This window comes from Oryx dammah, unplaced genomic scaffold, assembly GCF_014754425.2.
Source record: "Oryx dammah isolate SB20612 unplaced genomic scaffold, SCBI_Odam_1.1 HiC_scaffold_4, whole genome shotgun sequence".
NCBI classification, from domain to species: domain Eukaryota; kingdom Metazoa; phylum Chordata; class Mammalia; order Artiodactyla; family Bovidae; genus Oryx; species Oryx dammah.
The window spans coordinates 81,371,291-81,397,202 of record NW_024070188.1 but is presented as its reverse complement, the minus strand read 5'-3'; the positions used below and the strand labels follow the sequence as shown (position 1 = coordinate 81,397,202).

At 41.8% G+C, this 25,912-nt stretch overlaps 2 protein-coding genes across 3 annotated transcripts in view; one reads left to right on the top strand and one right to left on the bottom strand.

Moving 5' to 3' along the window:
• Positions 1-9,176: 9,176 nt before the first annotated feature.
• GTF2H5 (general transcription factor IIH subunit 5) lies at positions 9,177-20,532 on the bottom strand. Its single transcript, XM_040238899.1, has 3 exons — positions 20,484-20,532; positions 19,583-19,646; positions 9,177-9,581 (listed from the first exon to the last, which is right to left on the bottom strand). The coding sequence occupies exons 2-3, from the start codon at positions 19,615-19,617 to the stop codon at positions 9,401-9,403; spliced, it is 216 nt and encodes a 71-aa protein (XP_040094833.1). The 5' UTR covers positions 19,618-19,646; positions 20,484-20,532; the 3' UTR covers positions 9,177-9,400.
• Positions 20,533-20,714: 182 nt separating this feature from the next.
• Positions 20,715-25,912, top strand: part of SERAC1 (serine active site containing 1) — a 55,932-nt gene continuing 50,734 nt past the window's right edge. The window contains exon 1 of one of the 2 annotated variants that reach the window (XM_040238897.1): positions 20,715-20,788. The gene's annotated coding sequence lies outside the window, so the exon portion shown is untranslated. The remainder of the gene's footprint in view (positions 20,789-25,912) is intronic. The other variant, XM_040238898.1, reaches the window with a different exon arrangement.

Sequence of the window (25,912 nt, the reverse complement as noted above, 5' to 3'; positions counted from 1 at the left end):
GAGGCAGCAGAGCATGAGATGATTGGGCGGCATTGACTCAATGGACATGAGTTTGAGGAAGCTCTGGGAGACAGTGAAGGACAGGGAAGCCTGGCGTGCTGCAGTCCATGGTGTCGCAAAGAGTAGGACAGAACTGAGCGACTGAACAACAACTCTGTATTCATCCATCCTAAGGATATAATTTCAGAGAAGGCAATGGGACCTCACTCCAGTACTCTTGCCTGGAAAATCCCATGGACAGAGCCTGGTAGGCTGCAGTCCATGGGGTCGCGAAGACTCAGACACGACTGAGCAACTTCACTTTCACTTTTCACTTTCATGCATTGGAGAAGGAAATGGCAACCCACTCCAGTGTTCTTGGCCTGGAGCATCCCAGGGATGCGGGAGCCTGGTGGGCTGCCAGAGTCGCACAGAGTCAGACACAACTAAGTGACTTAGCAGCAAGGATATAATTTAGAAAATGTGACTTGTAATCTTGTTGTGTTAATATTTTTGACCTGACCTGCTTAATTATCGAATACTGTCCTTGCCAGCTTCTGCTAGCCTTCTATGTTCATTTCAGAATTTCCAATATTGATATATAAAGTAAAATATCCGTTTTTACAGAAGAGTACCCTTTATTTGATTTTTAATTGAATGATTCTTTAAATTCTATAATGCTTTACAATTTTCAAGTTTGACACACATGATTTCATATAATCCCATAACCTTTTCCCCCACCCCTTTATTGCCCCTCATTCTTCTCCCTACTGTTAACTACTAGTTTGTTCTATATTATGTGTCTTTTTGACTTTTTTACTGTTTATTTTTTAGATTTCACATATGATATCATACAGTATTTGTCTTTCTCTGACTTATTTCACTTAACATAATGCCCTTCACGTCCATCCATGTTGCTGCAAATGGCAGTTCCCTTCTGTTTTATGGCTGAAGAGTGTTCCATCCACATCTCTATCCATTCATCTGTTGATGGACGCTTAGGTTGCTACCGTCTTGACAATTGTAAATAATGCTGCTATAAACATTGGGGTGCATGTGTCTTTCAGATAGTAAGGGTTTTTTCAGATGTTTACCCAGGAGTGGGATTGCTGAGACATATGGTAGGCTGTCTTCCACAGTGGCTGCACCAATTTGCATCCCCACCAACAGTGTCTTTGGTCAAGAAAACTTGGAGGCTTTCTTGCCAACATATTTCAGTGTTCTTTTGTTCTTTTTGAGGATGGTCATTCTGACAGTTGTGATACCTCACTGTGGTTTTGATTTGCACTTCCCTGATGATTAGTGATGTTGAGCATCTTTTCATGTGCCTGTTGGCCTTAGCATTTCCTCTTTGGAGAAATGACTGTTCAGTTCTTCCACCCATTTTTAAACTTTTTTTTTTTTTTAATGTTGAGTCGTATGAACTGTATATATAGGTTGAATATTAATCCCCTGGGGCTTCCCTTGTGGCTCAGACAGTAAACAAGGTAAACAATCTGCCTACAATGCAGGAGACTTGGCATTGATCCCTGGGTTGAGAAGATCCCCTGGAGGAGGGTGTGGCAACCCACTCCAGTATTCTTGCTGGAGAATTCCATGGACAGAGGAGCTTGGCGGGCTACAGTCCATGGGGCTGCAAAGAGTTGGACACAGCTGAGCAACAAATACACACACGCATTAATCCCTTATTGGTCATATCATTTTCAAATGTCTTCTCTGATTCAGCAGGTAGTCTGTTTTGTTGATGGTTTCCTTTGCTGTGCAAAAGCTTTTAATTAGGTCCCATTTATGTTTGTTTCCTTTGCTTTAGGAGATGGATCCAAAAACTATTGCTATGATTACTGTCAGGTAGTGTCTGGTCTTATATCCTCATAAAACTTTACTGTTCATAAAATGCTAGAACACTATTATACTAAATATGTTCTAAAATACATTGTGTGAATATTTGTTCATTATTAAAGACAGTTTTGCTGTATCCATCTATCAGGGATCTTGAAGGGACAGGCAGGAACCTTACAGCTATGGGCCATCACCCTCCTTCCCCTAGAAGTCAGGAGTGAGAAGCAGCGAAACTTGGTCCTCAGCTAGAAGCAGCTGTGCCTGCAGACGGGCTGGAAGGTCTCTGATTTTAGCTTTTGTGAAGCTCAACTACATCCCCATCCTTGGGTTTTGCGAGACTCAGCTTGATAATAAATTCCTCTTTTTTTGCTTACCCTAACAGAAGTGTGCATGCGTGCTAAGTCACTTCAGTCATGTCTAACTCTTTGTGTGTCCAGGGACTGTAACCCAGGCTCCTCTGTCCTTGGGATTCTCCAGACAAGAATACTGGAATGGGTTGCCAGTCCTTCTCCAGGGGATCTTCCCAACCCAGGGATTGAACCCATGTCTTTTACATCTCTGGCACTGGCAGGTAGCTTCTTTAACACTAGTGCCACCTGGCAAGCCCGTATTTCTATTAATTAGAACTAAGAGAGACTAGATTTATCTGCTGCTGAGGAAACTTTCAAATTACTCAGTGCTTATTAAGTGTCATGCAATGTAGCAATGCATACTTTACCTTATTTAATCCTTAAAAACAATGCCACGAGGGAGGCATTATCATGATTATTACCTGCATTTTATGGATAAAAACATCAAGATTTAGTAAAGTTTAGTAATTTGTTCCAAATCACCGTCTATTACGTGGCAAAACTGAGATTCAAACACAGAGTTGTTGATACAAAAATGCACGCTATAAACCATCATGCTATATTATTTCTTGAAACACCTATAGGCATATTATGTGCCAGAACAAAATATTTGCATTTAAAAACTTTTAATGAAAATCTTCAAGGATACACAAGAGCAGAAAAATCAGTGTAAGAAGCCCCAGTGACCCATGGCCCAGCTTCTCTGTTTATCAACATTTTGCCAATCTTGGCTCATCTACCCCTCCCCGCCCCCACTTTCTAACTATGGTTAACATGTTGCAATCTTACATGAATATGGCACATATGTCACAGCCGAAAAATCAAGACTGGTGCGTTAACTGCAGGCCTTACCCAGATTTCCCTAGTTTGTGCCCAGTGGCCCTTTCCCACATCGCAGTCGCATCAGGGTGCGGCTTCACTGCTGCACTGTTCAGTCGTGGCGTCTCCTTAGCCTCTTCCACTTTCTGTTTCTCAGTCTTGCCATGTTTTTCTTGGCCTAGATGATTTTGAGGTGCGTTGATCAGGTATTTTGTAGAATTCCCTTGTGTTTGATGCCTTTCTCATGGTAAGACTGGGGGTTACAGTTTTTCAGGAAGAAAATCAGAGGTGAAGTGCCTGTCTCATCACATATAGGGCACCTGGTCTCAACATGACTTATTTCTCATTTAATCCTGACCACCTGGCTAAAGCAGTATTTTCCAGATTTCGCCACTGGACAGTTATTTTTTCACTCCATACAAACTTATTCTTTGGAAGCAAGTCGCTAAGTACGATCCACACTCATGATAAGGGACTTAGTGTCACCTGGACTGGCCGTAAATTTGGAATTCTGTAAGAAAGACCGAAGGTGATCTTAAAATACTCCATTCTTCTTTGCCAGTAAATGGTCAACGGATGGGCATGTGTGATGATTCTAGGAAAGATTTTTCTCCCTGATGAGAAGAAACAATTATGCCAGAAGGAAGCTTCTCCTTGTCTTCTCTGCAGCAAGTGGAGCCTTCCTCTCCTTGGATACACGTATCCCTTGGAGTGACAGTCACTATCTTGGGGCCATGAGGCGATAAGCCAGGGACGGAAAGTCAACGTTATTGGGATGGCCAGAGTTAGAAGAGGGTCGAAGGCCTTGAAACTATCTCCCTCCAGCCTTCTTGTTACACAGGCCTAAACTTCTTTATTGCTTATGTCACCCTTAGTCACTGTTCTGTTGTGCTTAGTCGCTCAGTCGTGTCTGACGCTTTGTGACCCCATGGACTGTAGCCCGCCAGGCTCCTCTGTCCATGGGATTCTCCAGGCAAGAATACTGGAGTTGGTTGCCATGCCCTCCTCCAGGGGATCTTCCCAACCCAGGGATTGAACCCAGGTCTCCTGCTTTGCAGACAAATTCTTTACCATCTGAGCCACCAGGGAAGCCCAAGAAAACTGGAGTGGGTACCCGATCCCTTCTCTAGGGGAACATCCTCAAAAGCATTCCCAGCTGATACAGGAACCTCATCCATCTTTTTTTTAAACAACAGTAGCTGTCCTCATCTAGGACATGGCACACATTTTAAAAATAAGTAAATGAAGGACTAAATTAAGAAGCTATTATAACCATAAAACCATCAATGTCACTAAGGCCAGAATATTTGGCAATTAGATTCTATACTTCCATTTCTTCTCTCAAAGAAATACAACAGAAGTATATGCATTCTGCCATGGCAGAAAAAATTTATTAGTATGATTAGTTGACAGCAGCAAAAATTTTTGATGTGTATCAAATTCAAATTGATATATATATATAATTATTTATTAATTTTTAGGACTAATTTATTATTAAATCTTAGGACTTATTAACCAAAATATCTCTTTGCCTTTGATTGAGGAAAATAATGGAATGCCTAACATATAGCAATGAGAATGAAAAACTATCTCGCAACAGCATGGATGACTCTCACATGTATACTGTTGAGTGACAGATGTCAGTCACAAATGTATACACTGCATTGATTATATTGATATAAAGTTAAAAAGACATGCAAACTAATCTCCACTGTCCAAAGTCAGAACAGTGTTTACCCGTGAGCAGTGGTAACAGTGAAGTGTTTCCACGGAAGGGCTTCAGGTTGGTGATTTTTTCCTTCATCATGGTGTTGGTTACAGAGGTGTGTTCAGTTTGTGAGATGTGTACAGTTACAAAGATGTGTACATTTATGACACACACTTTTATGTATACTTGATAAAGCTTACTTTAAAAATTCACCCTGAAAACGTCTACCTCTAGCATCTTATTAATCAACTTTGGGAGTGGATATGGCAACCCACTCCAGTACTCTTGCCTGGAAAATCCCATGGACAGAGGAGCCTGGTGGGCTGCAGTCCATGGGGTTGCGAAGAGTTGGGCACGACTGAGCGACTTCACTTTCACTTTCATGCACTGGAGAAGGAAATGGCAACCCACTCCAGTATTATTGCCTGGAGAATCTCAGGGACAGAAGAGCCTAGTGGGCTGCCGTCTATGGGGTCACAAAGAGTCTGACATGACTGAAGTGACTTAGCAGCGGCAGCAAACCTCTTCAACAGTGTTTATTTACAAATAGCATAAAATGGTTCATGATTTTCAGTGAAATTTAGACTGGGGCCAACTAACTCACTGCAGGAAGTCTCCAACTTATGAATGTGAACAGTCTTGTATGCATAGTAACGATTCGTAATTCAGTTGTACAAACAGTATTTCCCCACAGGTCTAGTGTTAGAATAACCGTTTGGGTAGAGGCCAACTGGTAATAATGAAGCTGAAAGGCTATTTATTTCTCATTAAACAAGAGCATATAATTATCCCTGTTACACATACACAAGGCTGAAACAGCTTTCAAAAATAAATAAAGATAAAAACATAATTGAGATTAAATTTCACTTTAAATCCATCAGACTGGTGGTGGTTTAGTCACTAAGTTGTATCTAAGGGTGAGGAAAAGTGGCTTAGTTTTAATAAAAATGGACTTGACCCAGGAATTCTAATAAAGATTAATGATAATTTAAGATTGACAGGAAATGTATGGAAAGAGTAACATGGAAACTCATATTACCATATGTAAAATAGATAACCAACAGGAATTTGCTGTATGGCTCAGGAAACTCAAACCCAGGCTCTGTATCAACCTAGAGGGGTGGGATGGGGAGGGAGAGGGGAGGAAGGTTCAAAAAGCAGGGGATATATGTATACCTGTGGCTGATAGCTCAGTTGGTAAATAATCCGCCTGCAATGCAGGAAATACTGGTTTGATTTCTGGGTCGGGAAGATCCCCTGGAGGAGGGAAAGGCTACCCACTCAAGTATTCTGCCCTGGAGAATTCCACAGACTGTATAGTCCATGGGGTCTTAAAGAGTCAGACATGACTGAATGACTTTCACACACACACGGCTGATTCATGTTGAGGCTTGACAGAAAACAAAATTCTGTAAAGCAATTATCTTTCAATAAAAAAATTAATTTAAAACAAAAGAGTGAAGGGAGAGAGGGATGGTCTCAGAAGAGTTAAGGATTCAGGTATTTCCTGACAAAGTTGCCCACACTATCTACTTAATGTTCTTTTACAAGGAATTCCCCACCTCCCCCATCTGCTTGTTCTCATAGTATAGTGATCACGAAAAACAAAATGTGTATGTATGTGCGCTGAAATGTCTTTTTTCCCTCTTTTTCATTGTGCTCTTCTAGATTCAAGGTAACTAAATTTCAGAACCATCTGCTTTATGTATTTTAACTTATAATCATCCAAACAAGTTTTGAGGATAACTTTTCCTGTTTTCACAGACGAGGGCTCAGAGGCACAGAAAAACTCAGCGACATGTATGAGATCCCAAAGCTGGAAAGCAGAGAGCTATGTTTAGATCCAGGCAGCTTGGACCCAGTCGGGCTTGTCATCACTTTTCTGTAGGGAGAACAGTGTTTTCCAAAAGCATATTCAATAATCTCACCAATAGACCCTTTAGTGTTGTCTCTGCTACAAATGAAGCAGAGCTATGCATACTTGAGAATATGAATTGACCATATTTGCAGGCTGCACCGTTTCTTCATCGTTAAAACCTACCCTTTTCCTGTCTGTAAAGGTGGTTGAGAGAATGATTGCAGTAAAATCAGAAGGCGTATGTCAGAGTTTTTAGCTTCTCTGGAGCTAAGAGAGGTTTAATGTGTAATTATGAAATTGAGGAAGCACATTATTTACCATCTTTCCAGAAAAGTGTACTATTATGTCAAATCACCTCTGTTATAAATGTTTTGTGCTCACTCAGTTGTGTCTGACCCTTTGCGGCCCCATGGCTTGTAGCCCTCCAGGCTCCTTTGCCCGTGGGATTTTCCAGGAGAGCATACTGGAGTGAGTTGCCATTTCCTACTCCAGGGGATCTTCCTGACCCAGAGATTGAACCCATGTCTCTGTGTCTCCTGCACTGGCAGGCAGATTCTTTGCCACTAGTGCCCCATGGGAACCCCCCATAGATAATGTTAAGAACAATATAATCATTAATAATTTTGATTGGCACCTTTGTTGCCTGTTATCAGTTAGTGTTCACCAAAACTGATTTCTCAACAAACATTTTTAAGTTAATCATTATGCCTACTTAGGATGCTTGAAAATTTATAATAATCATACTAAATTTCACAAGGAAATTGGGGTTCTAAGGAATTCAGAAGTTTTGACCTTACACAGTGTTAAGAAAGGAACTTTCTCAAGAACTTAGCATAATTTTAAAATCAAGTTTTAGTACACAGGTATTTGTGACTGGCCAACACTCTTCCATAAATTAACATATGACTCTTTTATGCAGTTAGGAAAATTTAAGTTAATACTACCTTTTCACATATTTAGGACTTTGTTAAAAAGACAGCAATTAATTTCTCCCATACCCAGCAGCCAACCTCTCTTGTACTATACAACCAAAGTGTGCTAAATCGAATTGTGTCAACCAGATTCCAAGCAGCAGAGCCTGGGGAAGACGCTGCCTGGATATTTCTTGTTCTCCTAGCTTCTCTCACTATCGGACAAGTCAGCTCAGTGGCTGCCGTGCGGCGCTCCCAGCACTATACCGTCCCGTCTTTCTAATGCCGTCTGGAGAAACAAACTGAGCGTTTGCCCTAGCTCCGCTTTTAAACAATTAAAAAGATTTTCCTCCACTTAACACTCTTTGTGCTCACCGTCCAATAGTCTTTCTGGTACCTTTTAAACTCTGATATTCTAAAAAAAAATTTCTCTCACTTTCATGTTAAAATTACCGGGACAAAAAAAACCTAAGGCAAATTGATTTAGACATGCCTGAAATACAAGAGTTGTTAACATTTCAGAACAGCTGGAAATCCTAAAGGAAGGAACTGTATTCAACAAGTGTGGCACTGGAAAAGTGAAAGTCACTCAATCGTGTCTGACTCTTTGCGACCCCACAGACTGTGGCCTGCCGGGGTCCTCTGTCCATGGAATCTTTCAGGCCCAAGGACTGGAGTTGGCAGTGTTCCCTTCGCCAAGGGATCTTCCCAATCGAGGGATTGAACCTAGGTCTCCCGCGTTGCGGGCAGACTCTTTACCATCTGAGCCATCAGGGAAGACCAATAACTCATCAAAACTGTTTGCACTGTTATGTGAAAATCAAAATTGGGTGGTTTGAGTTACATAGGTGGGAATCACGATAAATATGCCAATGGAGGTTTAGGAATGCATGTACAATTGACTCTGGTACACAGATGCTGTGAATACACACACCATAGGGAGGCAGGTGAACTGGGGTTTGAGAAGATTCCATCTAACATCCTTAAAGTTCTCTTTTTTCTTGGAAAACTCCTGCTATCTGAACCCATCCTGCTAACACCACCTTCAGGAAGGGAAGCAAAGCCTCCAAAAGGGTCCTTGTTTCTGCCTGCATCAACCACAGAACTAGATGTAACAAACCTTAATCTCATCATGCGGCCTTCACCAAGACTGACTTTGCTTCTGTCTGTTCCCACCTTTCTTTTTGAGATAAGTTTAAACAGGGATTGTCATAGGGAATAAGTCCCAAGTAAAACTGACTTCTTAATAAAAGAGCACTTGCCTTAATAAGAAAATGTGACAAAGTCTGAATAAGGAATGATGAAAGCTGCAAAGCAGCACATACCTTTTCCATTTGGTTGTTTCTAATCCTTGGTGCTTTTAAAAACTGAATTTTTGGGTAATGTTTCATGGTTCTCTTCCACATCTTCTTCACCAGTAGAGCTGGCTGGTATGCAGATATTATTTGTAAAGCACAAATATTACCGAAGTTTCCACCCTGGCATGTTGATCTAGTTGAAACAAAACAAACCATACCTACTCTATCAAACCCCCAATTACTAATAAGAACAAGCAAAAGTAAGTATCCAGATTATTAGATTGATGATTTAAAAGCATATTTCATTATATTCTTAATGGAATAAATTGGCATTAAAAGGTAGGAAAACCAATTACATTTATATTTTAATAAAGGTAAATAAAAGCCAAATTACACCCAACTGTTAAAAAAAAATTTTTTTTTTAATTCTAGGGTATATATACTGGGGCAGGGGAGGGTGGTGGAATAGCATAATAAAGTCAGTTCAGGGCTTTTTTATGAACAAATGATACCCCTGTCTTTCCCATGAAATGTTTCTAAGCAATTCTGTAAACCAAACCGGTCACATAAGACACAGAATAGTGGCTGTCTCTCACACTTGTTACTTTTAATTCCCAAGGGGTCAGTAGCTAATACTTTCACTTCTGGGTAAGAGAAAAGGCATTCTGGTCCATTAATTCGCCTACTCGCTCCTGGAGGACATTAACCAACTCTGCTATTACGAAGACATGAGTGTCATCAATGTCCTGAATGATGAACTTCTTCCCGAGGGCGTTTGACTCGTCCAAGTACAGCAGAAACTGCTTCATTGCAGGGTCACTGTCGAGATAAAACACGTGATGAGACAAGTACAGCAGAAACGGCTTCGTGGCAGAGTCACTGTCGAGATGAAACACGTGACAAGGGGACACCTTGCTGTCTAGGTATACCCGAACGATGAAAACTGAGCACAGACTGTTTGAGGATAATCTTAAAAGTTGGAAAGTGTTTCCCAATCCCTCCCCTCTCTTCTCTGCCCCAAGGGTTGACGATTCACAGACGCAGCTTCATTGAGAACAGTTGGTGGAAGTTTAGAAGAGGCCGACAATGATATTTTAAATAATAATCTGTCAGCGACAAGTGTAAAAGTAAAGCAACAGTCACAGCTCTGTAGTTAACAGGGACCCAAAGCACGGCCCTGTGGACTGATTTAAAAAATGTCAAAGACAATGTCTGGCTGGTAATAAATATTCAAGTATTTTTCTCTTCTTTAATTCTGAACCTCGTAAGTCTGAACTATCACTTATAATCTTTAAAGGAAATTCTAACCAAATCTCTTTGAGCATACTGAGCTCAGAAAAAGAGCTAAATTCAACTCTGTTTGTGATTTTTAGCTTAGAATAAACAGGATAGTCTTAAGGCAAAGAGATAAAATTTTTTGGATTTATAGAAATGCTTTTTATAAAAACGTGAATCACAACAAAGGACATAACATACAATAATGTGTTTAGCAAAAGATGAATATAAAATTATGTCCAGTTACATATAGATTTTTTTTAATTCTGAGAGAAAACATAATCTCACACAATCTTTCTTTTTGAGGGATGTCAACATCAATTACAAAAACAACTATTTAATTCAAAGAGGTCAGTGTAATTTACTGAAAACTGTATACATTTTATTGCTTTTAAGTACAAGCATAGGTATACGTGAAGCTAACAAGTAATGGATTTCAATTACTAAGTGAGTATGGTGCATGGCATACTAACTATGAATAAAGTCAAGTCTTCCTGAAAAAATGGCTGTCTTAATTACTTTCAACAACTTACCTTCAAAATAATTTTATTAACAATTTACTATGCTCTAAAATGATGTGAATAAATAAGCAGGTCTGCCCATGTCAGAAATGACATAGATTTTAAATTTAGCTCCTAGTATGTTTGTTACCTTAGGTTCAGAATACTAAGGTTATGTTTACCCACTTAAGTTTCGCAAAATTCAGTTAAATTCTTTAGTTGCGGTATCAGAATGACCATACTAATGTGGGATATTGATTTGCTCAGAAGTAGCAAATACGCTTGGAGAAGGAAATGGCAACCCACTCCAGTGTTCTTGCCTGGAGAATCCCAGGGATGGGGGAGCCTGGTGGGCTGCCGTCTATGGGGTCACACAGAGTCAGACGTGACTGAAGTGACTTAGCAGCAGCAGTAGCAGCAAATACGCTATTTTAAGTTTTATTCCCTCATTCAATAAAAACTTACTGAACACCCAACATGTATCCAGTGCTACTGCGGTCCGGGGGATTCAGCAGTGAAGCAAACAATTCAGAACCCTTTCTATTGTGGAGCTTACAGTCTAGTGCTAACACTATGACAAACAAACAAAAACCAAGGAATCAAAGTGAGAAATGGCAGTGACGACAGTGACATGATCTTGGAAGTTTAAGAAGGGGCCTCAGGAAAGGCCTTACTGAGCAGGTGGTATCTGAACAAATGTCAGGCAGAGGCAGGAAGCAAACCACGGGGTGATGTGACGCAGAGCTGCCCAGGGAGAGCGAACAGCAAGGCCACAGAGCTGGAGGGGGGAGCTGGGGGGCGGGGCGGGGGCAGCACCAGATGAGGTCAGAGCTTCATCCTGAATTAACTTACAAACTGACCTGACTTTTAAATGTTGAGGATCATACTGACTGCAGGGCTGAGAAAAGGCTGGTGGACGGTGGAGGCAAGGCTGGAAGGAGGGAGACCCATTAGAAGGTGACTGCGGTAATCCAGACAAGACACAGGGATCTGGACCTCGGTGGTGAGTGAGATTGGGCAGCGGCTGAGTGCTAGACACATGCCGAACGTAAAGCCAACATAGCTTGCTGAGGCTGGACTCGAATAATGGAGACATGAAGTGGCCTTGCCCTGAGATGAGGAGGAACATGGAAGGACAGGTGTGCAGGTAAGATCAGGAGTCCACTTTCAGGCATGGTACCTTTGAGATGTCACCCGCGTGAAGTGGCTGAGCAGGAAGCCGGATATACAATTCTGGATTTCAGCAGTGGAGTCCAGAATGAGGAGTCAGTAAGTCATCAGTGTCTAGATGGCATTTAGAGCCATGACCAAGGAGTGAGCAGAGCGAGAGAGGAGAGTCCAGGCACCAAGCCCTGGACACCCCAACCCCAGAAGGTTAGGAAGGAAAGAAGGAATCAGCAAAACAGATAGAAAGTGACCACTGAGGTCGGAAGAAAACCTGAAGGGTACTTGGAAGCGATGTTAACAAAGGATATCCAGGAAGAGGAAGAGATCAACTGGGTCAAATGCTGTTAATAGGAATAGTAAGATAAGGACTGAAAATGGACCACTGGATTCAGAAAGCTACTGGACCTTCACAAGAGCAGTTTCAAGACGATGACAACACAGGAGACAATCTGATTGGAGTGGTTTTTAGACTGAGAGGAGCGAAATCAGAGAAAAGTGAACAGAAATGTATCTTCTGAGAAATTCTGCTACAAAGAGCAGGAAAATCAAGCGGGAGTTGGAGAAGGATGTCGTTCAGAGTTAGCATCGCGGCGGGAAGAGTGTACGGGCCCAGGTCCATGTGATAAAAGACTAGCGGATGTTCCATTTTCTCAGTGAAACAAGAAACAGAGTGACGAGCCGAGGTAAGGACAGGGGCGGTTTCTGCGATAAGAGAAGATGAAATACCACATTCCATTCATTCCAAGAAGATTTTAATTATCTCCCAAACTGGGATGGGTCTCGATTTAATAGCATATGATTTTTCTTAAGAGGAACATAACATACTGCTAAATTTTAAAACTGATGGACTCTTAATTTGGTGAAATATAACAGCTTGACTAGGAAACTGGGAGAACAAATGAACTTAGGAATTTGCAGGCTACATTCATTTAAGACATGAGTTTAATACCAGTCATGAATTTAAAGTGAGACCGATCAGTATGCTCTCCAGCCATCTAGAGTTGTGGAAGTAAAGGTTCCCAACAGGGGGAGAGCTGGACTGAACCGGACCTGGTGAATGTGACTGAGAGAGGGCCAAGGGAGTTGAGGGTCTTTACGAGGACGAGTACACTGATGGAAGCGAGGGTTGGGAACCGTGCAGGACAGGAAAGAGCTGGGGGGATCAGCAGACTGCAGGTCTGGGAGAATCAAAGGAGCCACCCGGGAGGTCCAAAGGAACTGTGTTAGCTGCTTAGTCGTGTCTGACTCTTTGCAACCCCATACACTGAAGCCCACCAGGTTCCTCTGTCCATGGGATTCTCCACACAAGAACACTGGAGTGGGCTGCCATTTCCTTCTCCAAAAGAAACTATAGACCTAGGGTATTAGAGGGCATGACCTGGAAAGAGGAGGTGGTGGTCAGAGGTAGGTGCCTGAAACAGAGGTTTTGACGAGACCCCAATACTGGTAGGTGTGACAATGCAAATGGCGACAGGAGGACAAGGAAAGCTCACTGGAAAAGGAGGTCAGGGAGCTGAGAGGTCATCAGGGGACTGAAAGGACTACACACATGAAATCACTTAAGAATCTCTGGAGTGCTCCTCAAGAGTGACAGGTCGCCTTCAAAGAAAAACCTTCAAGGAAAGACCTAGGTGTTTGTAGATGATTACAAGAGAGGATTACTGGGTGGGTTCATCAGATTGGGAACCGGGGGTTTTCCTGGAATTGGGGGAGGATTTCTGGAGGTGGCAATGAGAAAGAAGGTAGTCAGTCAGTCAGTTCACTCAGTTGTGTCCGACTCTTTGCGACCCCATGAACCGCAGCACGCCAGGCCTCCCTGTCTATCACCAACTCCTGGAGTCCACCCAAATCCATGTTCATCAAGTTGGTGATGCCATCCAACCATCTCATTCTCTGTCATCCCCTTCTCCTCCTCCCCTCAATCTTTCCCAACATCAGGGTCTTTTCAAATGAGTCAGCTCTTCGCATCAGGTGGCCAAACTTTCAGCATCAACATCAGTCCTTCCAATGAACACCCAGGACTGATCTCCTTTAGGATGGACTGGTTGGATCTCCTTGCAGTCCAAGGGACTCTCAAGAGTCTTCTCCAACACCACAGTTCAAAAGCATAAATTCTTCTGCACTCAGCCTTCTTTATAGTCCAACTCTCACATCCATACATGACCACTGGAAAAACCATAGCCTTGACTAGACGGACCTTTGTTGGCAAAGTAATGTCTCTGCTTTTTAATATGCTGTCTAGGTTGGTCATAACTTTCCTTTCAAGGAGTAAGCATCTTTTAATTTCATGGCTGCAGTCACCATCTGCAGTGATTTTGGAGCCCCCCAAAATAAAGTCTGACACTGTTTCCACTGTTTCCCCATCTATTTCCCATGAAGTGATGGGACCGGATGCCATGATCTTCATTTTCTGAATGTTGAGCTTTAAGCCAACTTTTTCACTCTCCTCTTTCACTTTCATCAAGAGGCTCTTTAGTTTTTCACTTTCTGCCATAAGGGTGGTGTCATCTGCATATCTGAGGTTATTGATATTTCTCCCGGCAATCTTGATTCCAGCTTGTGTTTCTTCCAGTCCAGCGTTTCTCATGATGTACTCTGCACAGAAGTTAAATAAGCAGGATGACAAAATACAGCGTTGACGTACTCCTTTTCCTATTTGGAACCAGTCTGTTGTTCCATGTCCAGTTCTAACTGTTGCTTCCTGACCTGTTCTCAAGAGGCAGGTCAGGTGGTCTAGTATTCACATCTCTTTCAGAATTTTCCACAGTTTATTGTGATCCACACAGTCAAAGAAGGTAGATACCCATCCTATTTCTTGGCCCAAAGGTACAAGATATATTAGAGTAAAAAAGTCAACAGAGCGGGCTCAGGGGAAAGCTAAGTTTTATTATAACAACAACAAAAAAGGGAACTGGGGGAGAAGAAAGATGGAAAGTTGAGAGAGGAAGCTGGGACCTAGGGGTTCCTGCTCTCACTAAGTTCTAGAGGCTAAAGTGGAAAGGATGGGGTAGGGGCGAGGGGGAGGTAGAATTTAAGTGCCAATGAACAGAGCCAGAAGGTAGTGAATGTAAAATGAATGAAGGATGACCTGGAAATCTGTGGCGTTTTGGGTGACTGAGGGCCTAGGAATGAGAGTCTCAAGATAATGAGAGTCTCTGATAATGAGATGAAAAAGGAGAGTGAAAAAGTTGGCTTAAAACTCAAATTCAGACAACTAAGATCACTGCATCTGGTCCCCTCACTGCCTGTGCAGAATGGGAGAGACAACAGGGTCTTCTATAAATACAAAGAGAGGCAATGTGATGGTCACAGATTTAAGCAGATACTAAGGATGTTAAATTTACACCTGCAGTAACTCCCTAATTTTGGCAGTTACACAGAATAAAAATTTAAATAAGAAATTTTTGTAAAGCAACACCACCCTGCACATTGAGAAATCTTACTGAAATAAACAATCGTACCAATCATCCTATCATCTTACCAATCATACCCAGGCTGTGAAATATTAAAAAAAAAAAAAGACTTTAAAGAGTAATTCTAGAAAGAATCTGGCAGTAATGAAGCAGGCTGAACAGGGTTCTTTCAGATCTTACAGAAATGAAAATGAGAAGGCCCACAGGACAGGGAATCCAAAGCTTCAGCTTCTCTACAACTTCTGTCTTCCTGCTCAGACTCTGAAATCTCAGCTGCAGTCTCAACTGCTCCAAGCCTATACATGCAAAAGGGGTGGGGGTGGGAAGAGGTGGAGACAGGAAGGAGGGCAATTTAAGAGGAGATAGGAGAGGGAAGACAGAAACCACCCCTTGGCCTCAGCGCTCTGCACCCAGGCTGCTCCCTCCCGTCCCTGCGAGGAGGGATGTGCCTTCATCTCTCTCTCTCTCTCTCTAGGTGACAGGGCATACAATAGTTTTTTGTTAACCCTTTAAAATAAATTGGGGGTCTAAATGGAACAAGGAGGAGAAAGAAGGACATTATAAATACTGCTGTCCGAATTGATACGTTATCTTGTTACTGTCTGAGCGCAGTGCATTCAGAGATGACACACAACTGACTAGCTATTGGGATTAGAGACAGCAAGGGTGAAGCGGTTATGAAGACTTTCATCTCCAGAAATTTTATAAATAAAATACATCTGCATACTTTCCATGAACAAACTGAAACCAAGAATTGCCAGGGGACTCACATCTGTGCTTTTAACCAATAGGTCAATGTTTTCAAAATTTCTGCCATTTGCAGACTACCCTTGCCATTTTAGCCATCTCCTATTACATGTGCATTATGTATTACTCAAATGTTGTTTTTAACTCTTTAAGTCAAATTAACGTTTCAGCTTAACTTCACCTGGTACAAAATCACCAGTCATCTTGATGTTTTATTTTTTTCTGATCAATTAATATGGTCATAGAAAAAGTAATTTTGTGTATAACTAAATCACTCTGCAGTAAACCTGAAATTAACACTGTAAATCAACTATACGCCAATTAAAAGAAAAAAAAAAGCTACTCTGATGTAACTTGCCAAAAAGGAGGCCTATTGTACAAACTTTTTCTGTACTGAAACTTGAATTCAATCTATCAAGACCCACTCTAGTTCTCAGTCGTAGTAGAGAAGCTCCAAAGGAACACTAATCATCTGGAATTTAAGTGAGATTATACCCCTTGATTCAATTTTATTACCAAAATTCTTTCAATAAACAAATATTTACTAAGTAGCTCTCTCTATATATATATCTCAGGCATTGTTCTGGGTGCCCAAGAAACTTCAGTGAATTTGGCCTTGCTAAGAATAAAAAGCAAAGGCTCACAAAAGATACAGTAAATACTGTGAAAGAATAGGACAGTGGTTAGACTGGTTTGGCCTTCATTCTGATTTGCTTTTCATACAGAATGCAGGTTTGGAAGCCAAAAGTGTAATGACAGGAGTGGTCTAATACTACCTATTTTTCCAGATTCTTTGCGCTCGTGCTGTGAACTGGTTGGAATTTGCACCTGTACTACAAATCTTCCTTGCTGAAGCACTTGCCAAACCAACTGTGATAAGTATCACACCAGAGGTCTGCTTGAGCACCTGGAATCGGATGCAGACATGTGCTGAGCATATGTGGCTTGCTTCAGTAACTGCTGTGGTTGGCTCCACTCAGCAAACTCTTGGTGTGAGGCTGGCAGTCAAAGACAGAGGTGGATCCCAACAAACAGGAAGTTTTCACCAATCTCACGTTGACAAAAAAAATATGAAAATCTTTAGACTCTGGTATTTGATAAGCATTGGGAAGAAAGAATCTTATTATATTCATATACTTTTCAATTTTTCAATTCACTGACAGTAGGGACTAAATGGCCAATGTTATATACTGTTTATTTATCTCTCAATGGAGATCTGAACTCCAATTCACCTAAATGCTTCATACCATCTGTGAATATTATGAGGTGATAAACAGAAGTATACAGCTGCTGTTGTATTATCAACAGTCTTCCCTTTGGCATCAAGTATAGACATGAGGGGACTGAAGGACTCTTTCAGGTTCCACCATCCCAACAGGTGCATCTACTCATGGAGGAGGCCACTGGCCCTGGCCATGCCCTTTACGATTCTATTATTGCTTAGGTCTGGAGCCTTCTTGAAAGATCTGAATCTTTGGGAAGACAGCTGCCCTTCTGAAAAACTGTTCAGACTACACTTTAGATTTCACCATGAAGGGAAAAATTAAGTTTTGCAAGGATAGTTGTTATTGCCTAGTCACTAAGTTGTGTCTGACTCTTGTGACCCCATGCACGGTAGACTGCCAGGCTCCTCTGTCCACAGAATTTTTCAGGCAAGAACATTGGAGTGGGTTGCCATTTTCTACTCCAGGAGATCTTCCTGACACAGGGATCAAACCCGGCTGGGTCTGTTGGGTCTCCTGCACTGGCAGGCAGGTTCTTTACCACTGAGCCACAAGGGAAGTCCCTGCTAGGATAGCATCCATCTGAAAAATAAAATCTAGTCCTGGGGCAAGAAAATTTTCCACTGCAAAACTGATTAGCAAACTTCAGCTGATTAAGGGCACTGTGTAAAAATCCTTTTGTATGCACAGTTCTGACTTAGGAGATTTGGGGTGAGGTCTGAAATTTTTCATTTCTAACAAGCTCCAGATGGTGCTAGTCTGGGCAATACATGGAAAAACAAGGTGACAGAAGGCCACTAGTGCCCAGGGACAATTTTGAGGCTGGTCACAAGCAAACCAGTGGGAGCTTGTCCCATCAGGAAAAAATACCCCAGTTCCTCTTACAAATTTGCGCTCTCTATTCTTAGGGCTAAAAGTGAAAGCCTACCACCAAAACTTTAATGATTCTCCCAAAGTTTTGCTCTTTAAAGTGCTTTCCAGCTATCATTAAAAAATATATATGCATGTGTGTAATACAATTCCAACCATCATTCCAAAAGGACTATTTTGGAAACAAACTAAATTATTCCCAGGTTATTCTTGAATAGGTAAGAATGACAAAAAATGGATGTGGCATGGGATTAGGGAAGGACAGAAAGCAAGGACAGTAGCAAGGACAGAAAGACGACGTGATAAAAGAGCCACCACACATCATGAGGGAAGGAAATAAATGTTGTTGGACAATTATTCAGCTATTTGACCAAAAAAAAAAAAAGACAGCTAATTTAATACGCCCCTTCTCTCAATAAATTCCAGATGAATGAAATACAAAATATCAATCAAAAGAAAAATATGAAGACCTTAGGAGAGAGGTGAATACCAATCAAATCCAGAAGGAAGATTAAATTTGGAAGAATTGGAAAAAATAAAAGGGAAAAGCAGCTGACAGTGTGTGTGTGGATCCTCTGTGTTAAAAAAATAACATTACCATACACTGACATGAATCCACCACAGGTGTACACAAAACCAATACAGTATTGTAAAGTAAAATAAAGTAAAAATAAAAATAAATAATAAATAAATAAATAACATTAAAAGACCAACCAGGAAAATGTTTCTATTAGCTATGACAAAGTAATAAGAAAAATAAAAAACAAAAAGTAGCTCAGAAGTGTTTTCCAAAAGACAACAGCACAGTATGCTTGGAATTCAAGTGAACGTTTCTCTCATTTCTAGCGTTTACTTCCATCACCAAACATTCTAGTCTCGCACGTTAAAATAGTGAAAGTAACAAGCAGCAGAGTATCTTAACAAATCCTTCCTCTGTGACCAACCCAGTTCTGTACCCCTTTGCTTCCCAGGTGGCTCAGATGGTAAAGCATCTGCCTGGAATGCGGGAGAACTGGGTTTGATCCCTGGGTCAGGAAGATCTCCTAGTGAAGGAAATGGCAACCCACTCCAATATTCTTGCCTGGGAAATCCCACGGAGGGGAGAGCCTGGGGTGCTGCAGTCCATGGGGTTGCTCTGCCCACAGCTTTTAGTTTCTCCTTTGGAATGTGTGCCTAGTTTAAGAAACCTTCAACTGGCTCTCCTGTTTTTTTCTCTTTTTTTAAAGACCAAAGTTTGTGTGACTTTGGCAGGCCCTAAAATTCTAGTTAATCACTGATAACTTGAAAATACAAGCACTGTTCCCCTAAAGAGGGTTAATTTCACATATATGCTGCCTGCCACTGACCAAAACTTGTTGGAAATAACGCCAATGACATCAATTCAACAGAGATGCTGAAAACTGGCACTAGGAAGAAACTTAGCAACAAAATTTGTCCCACTAGTTACTAAGCAAGAAAAATGAAGTTGAGAAAGCTGAAAGACTTGATTCATTCAGATCTTAAGAACAAAACAAAATGGATTTTGGAAACAGTACACATGCAAATCAAGATTCAATGTGCAAAACAAACAAACAAAAAGACTCAATGTGCAGATTTAAAACTTAGTAAGTATCAAAACTACTAACCATTCTATAAGCACTCCTTTCAAGACGTTGACCATCTTTTCCCAGTCAGAAGGTGCTGATGACCTTAAAAATGGTAACAAAACCCTAAGGTGACAAAATATAAAAGCATTAACTTCAATATCCTTGGTGATTTACTTCTGAACAGAGGCAAAAAATTAAATGCCAAGACTAAACATAGAAGTCTATGAAAAACACAGAGCTAACATTAGGAAAACATCCAGATATTCTGATCTTTTAACAAAATTCAAACGAGTCTATTTGGGATAGTAACAATGCACAAATCTTATTTGCAAACAAATCCTACCCCCAGTCAATCCTAATGAAAGCCTAATGGGGTCTAACTCCACAGCAATGTGGCCAATCCAGGTTTAGAACAAGTACATTATTCAAAATATTTTTTTCCCACCTAGAAATATGATAAAAGGTAAAATTCTCGGAGACAGGAGTCACAGAATGGTAGCTTCGCAAGGGGCCTTAAAAATTATATGGGGGCTCCGACCATCTCGTTTTACAGATGAGATGGAGCAAAAAGATTTAAGTCGCAGGTACCAGCAGAAAAAGAACAATCCAAGTCTCCAGATCTTGCGTTATATTGCCAAATAAAATATGTACCACAGTGACGTGCGCTCGAAGGGAACCCATTCAGCTCACGCCAAATTAACTCTTATTAAACTTCCACACCTGGGCGCTGGGCAATGCCCCCCTGCAAAAGAAATGCACGGTTCAACTGCCGCGGGGCAGCCGCCGGCCTCGTCAGAAAGAGACAGGACGGAACCCTGTAACCCCGCAACATGAAAGGCAGGTTTCTGGGACTTTCCCGTCCCCTCCTTTTTTCTTGGAAACCCACAGAGCTTCCACGCAGCCCAGCTCCCCTACCGCTCCGAGGGCCGACGCCACGCACCTTTCCACCCACGGATCCCGCAGCACCTAGGCACCGACGACAGAGTGCCCATGCGCCTGCTACGTCATCGCCGGCGCGACGGCCTCAAGGGTGGGGCGCGCCGGCAGGGAGGCGGGCTGTGGGCGGGGCTTATGGCGGGGCGGGGCGAGGTGAGGGCGGGGTCACGTGCCGCCCGCCGCCGGTGGAGGGGCGGGGACTGGGAGCGGAGGGGCGGGGACTGGGAGCGGTGGCCCGGGGCGGGCTCCCAGCCAACTCGCTCTTGCGTGAACGGAAAGGGGGCTGTGGCCGCCTCCGCGCGCCGGCAGGTAAGGAAGGTAGGGCTGGGTTCGTGGGTGGGGGGCGGATGCAGGCCTCGGCGAAGCCGGGCACTGCGGGCCGTGAGGCGGGCGGCGACTCGGCGCGGCCGGGGCGCCCCAGGGAGGGCGCGCGGCCCCTGGCTGACCGGCTGACCCGGCGCTGGGCGTGAGGTGAGGGCCTGTTTCCCCGCCTCAGCAGCCCGGCTCTGCTTTCCCGGTCGCCACCCTTCTCTTAATTCCAGTCCCAGGCCCAGAGAGCACCTGCCGGTACCGTCGGCCACAGGAAGGATGGTGAAAATGAGGAGGAAATAAGTCTCCGTAGTTCAGATCGGAACCTTTCAGACTACAGCCTCTATAGCTGTGACGCGAGAGGATGAATAAGATTGAATGCTGATGGGTCCTCCGAGCCCGGAGGAAAGACCCAGAGAGTTCTAAAATTACTTCCTTCCCCAGATTCGGATCTGTAGTCTAATACTCTGGCCACCTGATGCGAAGAGTCCACTCATTGGAAAAGATCTTCATGCTGGGAAAGACGGGGCAGGAGGAGGAGGGGAACAGAGGCTGAGATGGTTAGATAGTATCACCCAACCTAATGGATATGACTTGAGCAAAGTCGGGGAGATAGTGGAAGACAGAAAGAGCCTGGCATGCTGCAGTCCATAGGGTTGCAAAGAGTCGGACTCCACTTAGCTACTGAACAACAATGTATTGGAGCTCTAATTGTTTTTTTACCAGTCGAGAAATGAGGTTTCTTGCTTTCTGTTCCTTAGGTGAAATTGTACTTCTCCAATTGTGTGTTTATGTGATTTAGGAACCTAGCTCTTCCATTTATTTGCCTCTTTCTTTGCTTCAAATCTTTCCCGTCCGGTTGGTTTCCATGCTGTTGCGCATGCTCGTTCCCTCCCTCTCTCTAATCTTCCCCAACTGTAGTTGTTCCTAAATATATTCTCTTTTTTTTTCTTCTTGAATGCATTCCCCTCTTTCACTGTCTCATCGGTTCCATCACATCAAACCTCTATTCTTGTGCGCCAGATGTCAGATGCCTGCACGTTAATGACCTGTGAGAACTCTAAAGAATGCCTCCCAACCTGAATTAGACCTCACTTCACCATCACTTCAAAATCTGCTTTTCTTTCCGTGTTTTTCCAAATCATCTAGATTTAAAATCGCCATTTCTTTATTCAACAAACATTTTGTGCGGTATATGTCAGACCCTATTCTAGACATTGAACTTACAATGGTGAGCTGGCAACTTGATTATAGGCAGGGAAAAGGATAGTAAAAATCAGATAACTAGAAGGTTAACTGATAGGATGTGATAAAGAAGGACTGGAAGGGCTTCTTTTGTTAGGAGGTCATCAAAAATGACCTTTAGTTCAAGGAGATTTCTGAATAAAAGAGTAACTTCTACACACCAGCAAAAACTGGGAATTTTAATAATAAAAAGATGCTATTCATAACAGTATTGAAAACTGAAGGTGTCTGGAAATAGATCAAACTAAAGGTGCATTGTCCTTTAAGGAGAAAATTATAGTGCTCTATTGAAACACGTAAAAGAAGACCCAAGTAAAAGCAGCCATATATTATATTCATTGGAGAAGGAAATGGCAACCCACTCCAATATTCTTGCCTGGAGAATTCCATGGACAAAGAAGCCTGGCAGGCTACAGTCCATGGGGTTGCAGAGAGTCAGACACAACTGAGTGACTACCACTCACCATATTCTTGGGGTAGGAAGACTCAGTATCATAAAGATGTCCATTTTCTCCAAATACACAGATTTGTTGAAATTCCAATTAAAATTGGAATATGGCTTTTCATGGAGCTTCACATGTTGAACCTAACATGTCTATGAAAAGACAGAGCACCTGGAATTCCTAACTCAATTTTGAAGAAAAAGTCTCTGCCTTCTAGATATCAAAACAATATAAAGCCATAATAATCAAGACTCCTGGCTTAATTACTGGTCTTGATTTAGGGACAGGAAAGTAAACTCAGGGAACAGAAGAGAGAGCTTAGAAACATGCTCATATACATATAGAAATATACCACCAAGTAGTAGTATAAAAGCACAGTGTATTCAGTAAACGATGCTGAGCTATGTGGTATCCATATAGATTGAAGACAAAATTGGATTCCTACTTCACATAATTTACAACAGCAATTTCCAAATGGACTGAAGACCTAAGTGTGAAAGACACACCTGAAAAATATTTAGAAAAAAATATAGGAGGCTATGTTGTTCCTGGGAAAGATTTCTTTTTTGTTTCTTTGTGTTAAATACATGTAACATAAAATTTACCATTTTAACCACATACAGTGTACAATTAGGGATATTCATGTTATCATGCCACCATTACTACTGCTTGTCTTCAGAAGCAGAATTACTAACTAGTTAGTAACCGAACCCGATTCTCTTACATTTCGTACATTGGCAGGCAAGTTCTTTACCACTAGCACCACCTGCAAAGCCCCAAGTTTTATTATAAATCTGCATTAATCAGTACTGTGTGATTTTACATAAGGGTACACAAATAGATCAGTGGAATGCAATGTAGTACAGAAATAGGCTCATACTTATTAAATTGATTTTCAACCAAGGCATAAAGTCAGTTCAATGAGGATAGGGAAATGTTTTCAACAAATGATGCTGGGACTATTGGCTATTCATATAGAGGGGGAAAAAATGAACTTCAACTATCTCACCCAAATCAAAAAATTAATTTGAAATGGATCATAGCCTTAATGAGAAAGTGAAAACCAAAAGGCCTTTTAGACAAACCCATAGAATATTTGTGACTTTCAGGTAGGCAAGAAAAATTTCTTAGCTAGGACATAGAATGCAACAACCATAAAAGAAAAAAGAATTTGGTTAAAGAGATGTTATGAAAATTAAAATTTCTGTTCAACAGAAGGTATCTTTATAAAAATGAATAGGCAAGTCAAAAACTGGAATATACTTTACATATATATGCATACATACATATGTGTGTGTTTATCTATCCGTCTATATACACACACTGTGAGGAAGCCTTGCCATGGAGTTGTATTTTGTTGTTCTTGTTTGTAAGTTTAAAGGATTGGAAACACAGTTTGGGTGGGATGCCAAAGGAAAGTGATTGTGGTGCATCTGAGTCACTGACAAGGAAGTGCCGTGTTCTGTAACATGGAAACTCAGAGGGGCCATCTTTTAAGATGTGGGCAGGTACAGAAGTGGTACAGAGCGGTCACAAGCATTTGCTTTTTACAAATTAAGTGATTCACATGAAAAAAAAAAGTTGGTTAAAATTAGCTTTGGTTTCTGGTCTACAATGTGGCCTTCTCTTTAATCAGAATTTCCCATGGACTGGAAAAGACAGGAAAGCCCACTGATTACTGAATGGTGTTTGCATAGTCTGTCTGGGAAAAGTTGCACTATTCTCTCCCCTCCCTTGTCTATCATTATCTGTACTCAGTGGAATTCTTTAGCACTCTTTGGCAAGACCTGCTAGATGAGTTCAGATTTTTCCTTCTATTTGTCCTCAGGCCAGCTTCCTCAACTTTCCTGACTCTACTGTAATTGCACCAAACTTCTGTGTCATTCATACAGAAGGTGTTACTGTTACAATACCCATCAATGATAGAATGATTGTCTCATTATGCATTTCTTTCTCAGCAGAACCTTCCATTCCGCATATACTGTATGTTATCTTATATGAAGGTCATTACTGTAAATGATCCCTGAGTCCCACTGACCACCTTAGGTGGAACCAAATGTTGCATTCCAAAGTGCAGCTCAACATGGAAACTGGTGTCCAAATCTGTTGCTGTTGTTCAGCCACTCATTCGTGTCCAACTCTTGGCGACCCCATGAACTGCAGCACACGAGGCTTCCTTGTCCTTCACTGTCTCCTGGACTGTTCTCAGACTCGTGTCCATTGAGTTAGTGATGCCATCCAACCATCTCATCCTCTGTCACTCACTTCTCCTCCTGCCCTCAATCTTTCCAGTGAGTTGGCTCTTCACATCAGGTGGCCAAAGTATTGGAGCTTTAGCTTCAGCATCAGTCTTTCCAATGGATATTCAGGGTTGATTTCCTTTAGGATTGACTGGTTTGATCTCCTTGCAGACCAAGGGACTCTCAGGAGTCTTCTCCAGCACCACAGTTCAAAAGCATCAATTCTTCAGCACTCAGCCTTCTTTATGGTCCAACTCTCACATCCATACATGAGTACTGGAAAAACCATAGCTTTGACTATACAGATGTTTGTCTGCAAAGTGATGTCTCTGCTTTTTAATATGCTGTCTAGGTTTTTCATAGCTTTCCTTCTAAGGAGCAAACGTCTTTTAATTTCATGGTTGCAGTCACTGTCTGCAGTGATTCTGGAACCCAAGAAAATCTGTCACTGTTTCCACTTTTTCCCCTTCTGTTTGCCATGAAGTGATGGGACCAGGTACCATGATCTTAGTTTTTTTGAATGTTGAGTTTTAAGGCAACTTTTTCACTCTCCTCTTTCACCTTCATCATCAAGTCTCTTTAGTTCCTCTTCACTTTTTTCCATTAAAGTCATATCATTTGCATATCTGAGGTTGTTGATATTTCTCCCTGCGATCTTCATTCCAGTTTGTGAGTCACCCAGCCCAGCGTTTCGCATGGTATACTCTGCATAGAAGTTAAATAAGCAGGGTGACATACCTGCTTATTTAACCTTTTTAAAATAGCCTTAACATACCTTTCCCAATTTTGATGAAGTCAAGTGGGCCTTAGGAAGCGTTATTACAAACAAAACTTATAGAGGTGACGAAATTCCAGCTGAGCTATTTAAAATCCTGAAAAATGATGCTTTTAAAGTGTTGCAGTGAATATGCCAGCAGATTTGGAAAACTCAGCAGTGGCCACAAGACTGGTAAAGGTCAGTTTTCATTCCAGTCCCAAAGAAGGGCAATGCCAAAGAATATTCAGACTACCATACAATTGCACTCATTTCACATGCTAGCAAGTTGATTCTCGAAATCCTTCAAGCTAGGCTTCAGCAGTATGTGAACTGAGAACTTCCAGATGTACAAGCTGGATTTAGAAAAGACAGAGGAACCAGAGATCAAATTGCTAACATCCACTGTATCATAGAAAAAGCAAAGAAGTTAAAAAAGAAA

Bases quoted from the DNA above. Each gene is read 5' to 3' on its own strand.
- GTF2H5 (XM_040238899.1), bottom strand. From the start codon at position 19,617: ATGGTCAACGTCTTGAAAGGAGTGCTTATAGAATG. The intron at 9,582-19,582 runs GTTAGTAGTTTT...TTATCTCGACAG, and splicing joins AAAGGAGTGCTTATAGAATG to TGACCCTGCAATGAAGCAGT.